The sequence below is a fragment of the Phalaenopsis equestris genome, unplaced genomic scaffold (genome assembly GCF_001263595.1).
Source record: "Phalaenopsis equestris unplaced genomic scaffold, ASM126359v1 Scaffold000600, whole genome shotgun sequence".
In the NCBI taxonomy this organism is placed as follows: domain Eukaryota; kingdom Viridiplantae; phylum Streptophyta; class Magnoliopsida; order Asparagales; family Orchidaceae; genus Phalaenopsis; species Phalaenopsis equestris.
The window spans coordinates 2,080,601-2,092,139 of NW_018165040.1; the positions used below are offsets into that span (position 1 = coordinate 2,080,601).

The window sequence follows — 11,539 nt, forward strand, 5'->3', positions numbered from 1 at the left end:
TCATGCTTCGGACTACTTTTAGAAAATGCTGATTCTTCCTCTCTGTCAATCCATTCTTTGTTGGTATGTATGGGTATGTGGTTTGGTGTTATATCCCTTGAGCTGACAGGTAATCCCCAAATGCTTTGTCGATATATTATGTCTCATTATCAAATCTCAGTGCCTTCAAATTTGTCCTACATTAGGTTTGGATTATCTTGTGGAAATCTTTAAAGCAAGCAACCACCCCACTCTTCTCTTTCATCAAATATATCCAGGTAACACGAGAAAAAAATCAACAAAATAACGACAATCATTCATAGAACTAGTAGGGCAAAGTTCCCATACATCAGAATGTATCAAAATTAACACACCATAGCTCTTATTCCCAGAACTGACATAAAAGCTCCTGTTGAGCTTTCCCAAACTTACAAACATCACACACCAATTTCTTCTTATTTGTCTTTTCATATATAGATGGATAAAACTGACTCGGTAAACTAAAACTAGAATTTCCCATACGTCTGTGAATGTAACAGTAACACATCTTCGACGTTCCTCCCAGATTCTCCTACTGTAGCACTTTCCATCATTGATGTCAGAGCTGAGTCTATTCCCTCTCGGTCCAAGTAACAGAGTCCGTCATGCCACGTTCCAGTTCCAAGTGTTCGGCCCTTCCCTTTCTCTTGGAAGATCACATGAGGAATATCAAAAGAAATAATGCATTTTAATTGAAGAATAATGATACTAATGGATAAGAGGTTTACTGGAAAAGAATCAGCAATTCAGCTTGTAGTATCAACAATTTGTATACTCTCTGGTACTGCTAGATGAGTATATGAAGATAACACTCCAACAGTACTTGTCACGTGACGAGAAACACTGGAATCTATGATCAATTATGATGATCCTGTGGTGAAAATAAAGGTAAGAGCGAGTGTGTAATCAGTACATTTGCTAAACTAAGCATAGGTGACAATGGTACCCCTTCATGTTGATGGATTTGAAACATCCTCAACTCCATCTCCTGATGCTTTCTTCTTCCTCTTCAACAACTCCAAACCCTCATGATCTTCACTAGTAAAAGATCACACATATTTCTCCTTTATCCTCTACTACCATCAAATTTGTCTGATGGCCCCCTTTTCCACCTTTCTGATCCCCACACTATGACCACGACCTCTACCCACCTGTCTCACTTTTCCTTAGGTGGATTAGAACAAGCCCTGCTCAGATGGCCAACTTCACCACAATTGTAGCACTTGTGAGTCTCCCCTGGACATTTAGCGTAACTCGATTTGCAGCAACCAATGTTGATCGTGAAACCAAAAAACCACTTGGCTCAAAGTGTAGCTTCATACGACTCTACTACTGCATCGTCGCAGCAATGACCTCATCTAGTGTAGGAATAGTCGATGAGCTAGGAGGACAGATCTCTGATCACAGGCCGAAATTAAATGAGGTAGAAATTGCATAGTCCTCATATATGTAAGGATCTCTCCTCTTTTGCACTGGATTGCTACAACTTTGACATCGGTGAGAAGTAATCAAGATCTGCCCACAGCCTCTTTAAATCTATGGAGTATTCTTGAATTAATTTCTCACCCTATGCCACAGCTTCCATCCTGTGTTGAATCTAGAATACCCTCATGTGGTTCTCAGTCCTCGCATAAATCTTTTTCAGCTTTGGCCAGATGTCCCTCATCTTTCGAATTCCATCGGCTAAAAACGCGACTGACGGAACCATTGAGTTGAGCAGTCAGAGGTAAACTAAGACGTGAGTGGTCCTCCATTTATTCATCTCAGCACTATCACTCTTTGGTTTTTCAATAATGACAATGCTAGCTTAAAACCTCATTTAAATAACAATTATAATTTCTATACTTTATGCCATATCGCCAAACACAATTTATAAAGGAGAAAAAAAGAAGCTTGAATGTGCTATATTCCAATATAAAACAAAATTAAACGTAGCAAAAGTTTGAAGCAAAGCTTGTATACATACTGCTTGCTGTTCCAGAAAGCATCCACAAAAATTTTGTTGTATTTGATAGCAACCGGGCAAACAGCACACCCGAGTTCAAAAGCACCCTAAATCAATGTAGCCACCGCTTAGAATAGTTTATAAATACCAAAAAAATTTGTGCGCATAATGAAAAAATACCGGTAAAAGGTAAATAAAATATTCCCCAAGAACAGCTTTAGCTTAAACTAAATCAAAACCAAAGGATGGCAAGAATGACTGGGCATTAACACATCAAGATTATTCCGCAACTAAATCAAAACCAAAGAAACTAGTTAATTATTCCACAACTAATCATAATTGCTAGTCTCTAGTCCATCATCCAAGCCTATAATAACTATGATCCCATCCATTCAATTACTGAATCGCAAACTTCAGATCAATAAAAATCATATCAAAGGAAAATTGTTCAACTCATTGCTCAATCAAGTTCTCAAACAGTTGACATGCTTTTAATCTCTAGAGTTTCATTAAAAAACTTACCAACTAAACAATGCCAATGATCCATGGTAACTCTTCAAATCTTAATTAGTTACTCACACGACCTTGAGCTTTATCATTATATAGAAATGATTCCAATCATTACTTTTAAGTAACTCTGTACCATATTTCATAGATATATTCCTCTGACATACAAGGAAATCTCACCCAACTTTCTCAAAATAACATACCCATCTTTTTTCTAGAAACTTACCTTTAAAAATCCTATTAGCATTATTCTAAATATATCTAACATGATCAAAATCTCTAGATTCAATTTTCCAACCTTAACTATTTTATATATCTCAATTTTCTTTTCTTTAATACCTTGTTATTAAAATCATAAAGTGTTTTAACTTTGTCTTACTTGTGACCCTTTCAAGAAAACTTCTAGCTTCATCATATTAAAACACAATCATTTATCCATGCTAATTCACAATGTTGAATAATTATGTCAATGTGAATTGGAACATGTTAATATGGATTGGAAAAACGAGAGGGAAAAAAAAGTCAAATAAAACTTACAAGAACATTCATGATCTAAATCTTAGAGATCTTAAGACCATGAAAGGGTAGTGCTATGCTAGTTTTTACACTGACAAATAACAAAAACTAAAAACTATAATATCAATAATTGAGTATAATGCTGTGTTATATTATCTAGCTCAACGCAAAGAAACAACAGCCACCCAACATAACCTCTAGATCTTCCCCTCAAAGATTTATCCCGAAAACCAGCAGTACCGAAATAAGTTCAAATAGTTCATTTCACTATGGCATGCCTACTCTCAGATATCTAAAATTATAAAAAACATTAGTATCGATGGAGCATACACACAAGAATGGAGAAAGTTTTCCTTGTGGTTGTGAACCTTAATAATACATTACAGGGATATTTACAATCATAGCACACAATTCTTATAAGTTTACATATCTCAAACCTAAACTTCAATATTTACATTAGCATTTTGGTGCTTTAAATTTAAGTATGAAAATGTATATCTCACTTTTAAAAAGTGGTAGTAGTGCTATTTTTATGTGATATTAAAGATTTGAGTGATATATGTGTGAATATGAAAGTTTAGGTGTTAGGTGTGTAAATACATAAGAATTGCCCGCTATATATGTGAATGTTCCTACATTATATACTTGTCATTCATCATCGTTGCCTTAAACATGCTTTAGAGATATTAGGATATCTTTGATGTACAGAAAAGCCAGATGATATATTAGCAGACAGACGATAGAAAAACAGTTCTGAGGTATAAACGTGTCCATAGATTTGCATGAAATTCAAAGCTTTATAGTAAATTCCTAGCCTATATCAACTTTCAAGTATAATTCCAGTGTCAAAAAACCAAACGAGTAGAATAAAAGGTATCAAAAGTAACCTTCTTGAACATAACGGTATATTGATTATTCACACAAGTTCCTTCTGGGAATATCAAAAGAGGGTTGTTGTCGGCCCCTTGAGCGTGTTCCCTAAGCCTAAAATACTCGGGGCGTTTAGATTATAAAACATAACAAAATTGTTTAATCTCTTCATCCAAAAAGGCAATACTAACTTTCTTGTCACAATTTCACGATCTTTGGCCTCCGTCCTGTTGAACCAAATGCAACCCACACTCTCCAAAATAGTTTTCTGAATGAATCCTGAGTCATAAATAGTAAGGCAGTGTTCTTAATATTATCAAAATAATGTGACAGGGTTGTGCTAAATTAAAATATGCTCATACCAACCCATCCTGGATGTTTTTGCATAATAACCGCAAAAGCAGCCATCTGCTCTAAAATGATGAAGTCAATCATGGATGTGTGATTGGCAACAAAAACCTGTATGAATCACGCAAACTTTCCAGATGTCATGAACTATGGAAGTTCACTGCAGAATAAAAATGATTACACTTAAAATAAAGGAAGATTTACATGCATATCACTCAATTCCTATGTATTCACATATCTGACACCTAAAATTTACATTTTTATGATTATAACACCGAAATCTTTCACTTTTTAAAAATTAAAATGGTGGTGTTTTTTATGTGATATGAAATATTTGGGTGGGATAAATGTAAAAAGTAAATTTTAGGTGTTAGATATGTAAATACATAGGAATTGGGTTGTATGTATGTAAATGCCCCAAAAATAAAATAACCTGCTGAGGGCGCATACTTGGACGAGGACCGTGATACTTGACCACTCCCGTCCATGAAGCAACAAATACGCAACACATCATCTCCACCAACTTTCTCTAAGAAGAAAATGTTGAAACAAGTCAGCTTAAGCTAATGCTGGACTATAAAGATTTTTGCATAAAACAAGATACTGATTACTTTTAAATATGCATATTTAACTTCTGCCTGTATCATCCCGGCATAATTTATGGAACCAGCCAGACTAGAATCCATAAAAAACAATAATTCCAGATAATCCTAAAGGACAATTTTAAAGACCCTTTTGAAGGAAAAAAAAATAATAGGACGTCCCTGGACAGCATCCCCTCTAGATTTAGGAATAATGTAGATTTGTTGATGTGGTCAACAGTTTAGCTTGAAGTGGATTATTTCATACTAAGGCCTTGTTTGCGGTGAAATGGAGAATATGTTTTTTGGATGAGATCCCTCGCCAAATGTCACGTCCACCGCAAAATCATGAATGGCGAAATTTTGAATGCGACGAGGCCGAAGCCTTCGGACCATCATTCCGCATTGGATAGAGAAGGAGGGTTAAAATCATCGCCAATATCGTCTTCTTCCCTACGCCGATCAAGCACGGAACCGGAGAAACCTCTGAAATCACAAATACTTCTTGCAAGGTGGGGGATGAAATCAACGAAGAAGCCGAAGGGGGCGAAGGATACCTCGATCTTATATTGGAGACTGCCCAACAAGTGTCTAGCGAGTGCGGGAATGATGCAGAGGATGAAACTGATGAGAAGGTATCACCACAGCTGCCTACGGCATCTAATTCAAAGAAAAGGAGAACGATGACGAGTTCGCTTGTTGAGATCAAAATCCAAGAAAAAGAGCCAGCCGATAGCCAAAAAAAAAAAATAAGTGTAAAGGCATCAAAAATCCGAACGCTAATATTTTCTTACGGGACAAAATTTTAAAACACTATTTTTTCATAATTTTCTTTTAAACGGAATCCTAAAATGATAAAGCCTCCTCAAACGGCCCTAAATAGAATATATGGAGTTCATAAACTTGGGCAAAATGGATTTGCAAAACGTATCCACAACCACAACACCAAGCATTATCAACAATGACTAGGTATAGGAAATAATGGAAAAAGGCAACACTGCAATGTCATTCATTGCTTGAACAATCTCCTATCACCAAAATTATCTATAACAATATTTTCTTTGCAAATTTTATTGTGGTTGGAGTATCGATCCAAGAGTGAAATTGCTAACATGAAACGACAAAAAACCAATATCAACAGAAATTCGCCACAACATTTAGGGTCTGTTTGGGGCAGCTGCATCTTATCAATAATTTGCTGATAAGTTGTTGATTCAGATCAGTTGTTGATCAGCAGCTGATCCGAATAAGTTGACTGGTTGTTTGGTTTGTGTGGTTGAAAAATAGTTGTTTTGCAGTTGTTTCTAGATAAATGACAATTCTACCCCTATGCAATAGTGCTAGTGTTTGCTCCATGTAGTTGATTCTGTAGTTGATTGTTGAGTCCGTTATTAAATACAAATGCAATTTACTTCACAACTTCATATTAGTTGTTTTGTTACAATATAATTAAGAGAAGATGGACTTTACCAACGAAATATTAGCAAATTTAATTTTTTTTAATTGACTACACTCATAAGAATAAAAATTCAAATTTTCCACAAAATATAAAAACCAAAAAAAAAAATTTAAGGTGCAAATATCTTCTTAGCCAAAAAAAAAAAAGGCAAAACAATATTCAATCTAATTGTTTTATTATTTTCATTAACATTTCCTATCTTGCAATCCCTTCAAGCGAGCAATCCAAAATTCTTCTTAAAATAAACCAACTTAAAAAGGACCTAATCCAAACTAATACCTGGGAAGCCCATTCGATTATAGGTGAGATTAAATGGCAAGGCCCGCACCAATCGGCGACGAAGTCCACAAGCACAGGAATGTCCGACTCCAACACCTCACCAACAAACTCGCTCTGAACGATTGTTCTTACAGCACCGCAACGCAACGAACACTTTTTTGCTACGATCAACGAGCTAAGAAGAGGGAGAGCCTAAAAAGCCTTTTGTCTTGCTCCGAGAAAAACGGAGGAATGAACTGAGCGGCTCTGTGTGAAGCACCCGCTACTAAAATAGGAAGGCCATACGAGAATCGAACCGTGAAGAGAGCAGGAGGCGCGAGGGTGTTGTTATTGAATGGTAGAAGCTCTTTGCCATTGATTACCGAATGGTTCGCAAAAGCTAGGGCAAATGAGATGCTAAGAGAGGCAAGAGGTCGAGAGCAGCGGGAGAATAGTTAACGCGAACGAATGCAGGCCGCAGGGTCGATCCCGCGGCCGCGTTTATTAAATAAACCCGAACGTCGGTTCCGAATAAGCAGCTCGAACACACTAAACAAACGGGATGGCGGCATTTTCAAAATGCCGCCAGCGGGTATAAGGGGGCCTTAATCTTGTAAGTAATAGACCTCATTAAATGTCCTCCAATATCAAGTTCACATGAAGCCCTGACAATCTTTCAGAAAAGACAAATTATTTTTTCATTGTAAAAGCAGTATGATAAACTATTGCTAAATTACAGCAACAGCCAAAACCCATATACGTATATAAACCAACAAACTCAAAGAAAAATGGAAAGCCAAGATAAATTTTAGATCAAAAATTTCATGGAAGGAAGCATCAAAGGCTTTACTCCTAAAATTCGAAAAAACACAGAAGAGCTAAGAAGGTGTACCTCTATTATACGTTTCCATTTATTATTCTCAGTCCATAAAAATCGTACAGGTAAGAAGCCAGCAAAGAATACTATCCAACCAGCTGCAAGGATAGCAACTCTACAATAAAAAGCAAAAGGCGGATAAAATAAGAAACAAAGGAAGGGGAATTTACATACACAGCACACAACGCTTATGTATTTACATATCTCACACTTACACTTTCACACATAGCACTTAAATCCTTAATAGAACATCAAGAATAGCACTATTACCACTTTTTTAAAGTCAAATACCCATTTTCAATCATAAGTTTAAAACACTGAAGTGCTATGCATGTAAATATGGAAGCTTAGAAGTGAGATATGTAAATTCATAACACTTGTGTGCTTCGTATGTAAATTTTTGGGAAACTAAGTTCCATGATTATGACACTATATAGGACGCAATGGAGAAAAAGGATTCATGCAGCTGACCCCACGTAGTGCGACGATTAAGGCTTTGTTGTTGTTGTTGTTGTTGTTGTAAGTTCCATGATTATCATACAAATGTTAATCAGTTTTATAAATAAACAGAAATGAAAAAGCATCGCTCTTAGTATCTAGAGTTAGAATTAGCTGTTTTGGACTATGGACCATAAACAACGTACTATTAAACAATATCAAGCAATGGGTAACAAAAGGCAAGATGAGCAGCCAGTTTAATTATATAGTATATTGAGACTTCCAACCTTCTTTTTCCTCAATTAGTACTTGATTTCTAACAATGTGGAAGCCAAAGCAATTACTTAATAATCGTAAGAAAATTCACTCATAATCTAAACATCATAAAGTCAAAGGGATCAATTGGTATGTTGAGATTTACAACTTTCTTTTTTGTCTCAATTGGTATTGAAATATTACAATATAAAGGACAAAACTATAAGTTAACTAATATACCATGTGTTTGCGTAACAGCATGTGGATCTTGTAGTGGTTCACTTCAGCCAAAATCGAACCAATTATATGAAATAAGGATCATATCTAAAAGGGGCAGTCAACGTCTGTTCATCTCAAAACAGTTCTTGAGAAGATGTATCCCTCAAATTTTGGACATCATAATGTGAAGAGATTAAAAAATCAAATCATTTGACTCTAGACTGTCTAACTAATTGATGGAGGTTATAAATGGAATGATTCTCAGATATTTCTATTGAGATCAAAGTCAAATCATAAGGACAATCTATTTGTCCGTTCACTTCAAAGAAGCCCTTACGAAGAAGCACACGTCACATCACATTTTCGGCATCAAAATATGAAAAAATTAAAGATCGAAACAATTGATTATAAACCATCTAAATCACTTATGAAGATTTATGATGGTGGTGATTATCCGATCAAGTTCGAAGAGTACAAGTCCACTAATCATCAATCAGACACTTGGTGATGAAAATTAAGAAGTATAAAATTTGGACTATCGGAGCAGCAAGGAACTTGAATGAGCACTATGAGCACGTGTGCAACTGGCGGCTTGTGCACAAGCAGCCCAAGATGAAGATGCTAAGCAGTAGTGATTGCAATGAATTCGACAATTTGCATAGGAAATGGAAGATATACAAGCCTTCCATCATTATCATCATTATCAATTGTTTTTCTTCTTCTTCTTCTTCATTTGGCTAAGTTAAAATCATATTCCTGTTTTCTTCCTTAATAGTCATAGCAACCCATCTGCTATCATTATGTTTAAGATAAAATGTGCAAAAAATCCCTTTTTATATGTTAATCCTAGAATTACTAAAGATTGTTTCCTAATGATTGAAATCTTAGAATTTGGATTCTCTCTCACTTTAGGACAAAAAACCTAGCGTATTCACTTCTTAATTTTTTTCTTTTGGCCCAATTTTTTTTTTTTTTTTTTTTGCTTTTTTAACCTCCAGGCGATTTCTTTTCGGAAGAAATTTTTAAAATCAATGTAATTATATACTATTTTGGTAAAACAGTAGTTTTATAAAAAATATATATTAAAAATCGACATAATCCACTTTTTAAAAGTTCGATTTTAGCTGGGCTTTTTTTTAAAAAAAATTCTGATAGTTTGATAAAACAAGAGAAATAAGATGAACTATATAAAATATATTATTGATTAGTATTAATATTATTACAGTATGTATTACTATTTATGCTATTATTTCATGATTTATATCTATAATAATAACAATTATTAGTATTATTATTTCTTGTATTATATTTTTTTTATTTTTAATATTATAAATACTATTATTAATATTATTATTATTGATACGCCATTAACAAATTCTCATCATTCGGCACAAATTTCGAGGCAGGACACGGATCTTAATGTGATCTTTTGAGAAAAAATGTTCAAACTTCGATTAAAAACATCCAGAGCTCCGATTTCAACAAACTTATAGTCAAACTGACTGGCTCCACAAGACAAACCCAATGGTATCAAAATTGGTTCAATATAAACCAAATCAAGCCCCGATCACGCCATTAAACCACTTTTGGAAGCTTTATAAGCATGTTTGGAAGGTCGAAGGATGTCGAATCTAGCGAGCTTATAGTTGAATCGAGCATCTAAAAAAAACAAATCCAACAAACTTAAGATCGCTCAATTTTGACATTGTAAAGACACTCAAATATCCATCAAAAGTTGTTCAATCAATGTGGTTCGGATTCCTTCATTAATTGCAATCGAGACTCTATGGGGGCGTTTCGGTGCATGTAGGATTTAAGTTAAATAAGATTTAATAAATCAGAATTTATCAAATCCAAATATTATTAAATCTGAAATTTTGTTTGATTCAATTAACGTTAAATCCATTTGATGCATTTGGAAAAAAATCAAGGTGAAATATTTTTTCCCTACGCTAAATCCATTAAATCCAACTAATAAGTGGATTCAATAAATATGGATTAAACTAACGGAACAGGCAAATATTAGTTTTAACTTAACGGCAAATTTATCTAACATATTTATGGGGTTTGGTTGGATTTGGATTAAATCATGTTAAAAGTATGATACCAAACACCTCCTATAAATGGAGTCCTACCCTCTCTTTAGAGGGGACCCGGTGCTTGAAGCTGTTGACCTCAATTTTCGTGAGGTCTAGTATTTCTCGTAGAAATTAGGATCTAGCCTTAGGGGTCTTCCTGCGACTATCTTAGCACCTTAGAAGTGGTGCCCGCCTCGTTTTAGTTCGACCCACTTCCATCCCCTTCTGGAGTTTCGCGTGTGTGGTATCAACTTCTAGCACTTAGAAGGACGAAACCAACATGAGGAAACCCAAAAGGGATTTCCTATAGGACCTTCCTGAGCCTTAGGGTGGCCTTTTGCACAATTCGCACTCCCGCGCACAAGCTACGCAATTCGGAGAGTCGATATGTCCGATCGCCGCAATTCGCATTGCCTGCATTGTTGTATGTTGAATGCTCAAGTAAACCTTTTGGTACTATCGATCGCGGGTCAATATTTTGTGAAATTTGAATTTCGACGCGTTTTGACCCGATTGTAGACGACGCCGTCCGAGCGAAACGGACTGCGACAACGCGTCCGGAACGTCGATTTTGCCCGGGGAGGACACCCATTTAGTTGCGTCGTCGCGCGCGAATAAATCGTTTTAATTAATATATATATATATATATATATATATATATGTTTCCCCTGCGCTCGAGCTCTGTCTCCCGCAGCTCTCCCGTTCGCGCGTCTGGCCCTTTCCCTTTCTCGGTCTCGAGCCGTGCGAGCTCTTCCTCCTCCACGCGAGGGAAGCGTTGACCTCGTCCGTCCTTCCCTGTTCTTCTTCTGCCCGCGGCCTTTCTTCCCGATGCCGCTCCAGTCCCTTGAGCCGTGGGTTTTCTTCTCTCGGCAACTTGACTCTGGGAGGCTTGTTCCCTGGTACACTAGAGTAGCATTCTTCTTCTCCTCTTCCCGATACTTCTCTCTTTGCCACTGGCCTCGGCCGCTCGGTCTGAGAGGCGCTGTTGGCTTCGTCTTCTGTAGGCAGGGAAGATCCTCTTTTAGCTTTTGTCCTGATTCGAGTGCCGTGGACATTAGGGTGGCTTTCTTTTCTCTTCTTCTCTATTCCCTGCCTATAAGGGGAGTTCCTGTTTTTTTGGTAGAGGTTGTTGAAGGTTTTAACTGGAGGAGAGGTAAGGAGACTTGGAGG

The 11,539-nt window shown here is 36.3% G+C and overlaps 1 protein-coding gene across 1 annotated transcript in view; it reads right to left on the reverse strand.

Annotated features, from left to right (window-relative positions):
* The window catches only part of LOC110029690 (glycerol-3-phosphate acyltransferase 3), a 46,522-nt gene that overhangs the window by 4,887 nt on the left and 30,096 nt on the right, over positions 1 to 11,539 (reverse strand). Inside the window, exons 4-9 of the mRNA XM_020732102.1 lie at positions 7,395 to 7,494; positions 4,638 to 4,733; positions 4,219 to 4,315; positions 4,048 to 4,135; positions 3,874 to 3,970; positions 1,985 to 2,070 (exon numbers count right to left, since the gene is read on the reverse strand). Of these exons, the coding sequence (XP_020587761.1) occupies positions 1,985 to 2,070; positions 3,874 to 3,970; positions 4,048 to 4,135; positions 4,219 to 4,315; positions 4,638 to 4,733; positions 7,395 to 7,494 (564 nt within the window). The remainder of the gene's footprint in view (positions 1 to 1,984; positions 2,071 to 3,873; positions 3,971 to 4,047; positions 4,136 to 4,218; positions 4,316 to 4,637; positions 4,734 to 7,394; positions 7,495 to 11,539) is intronic.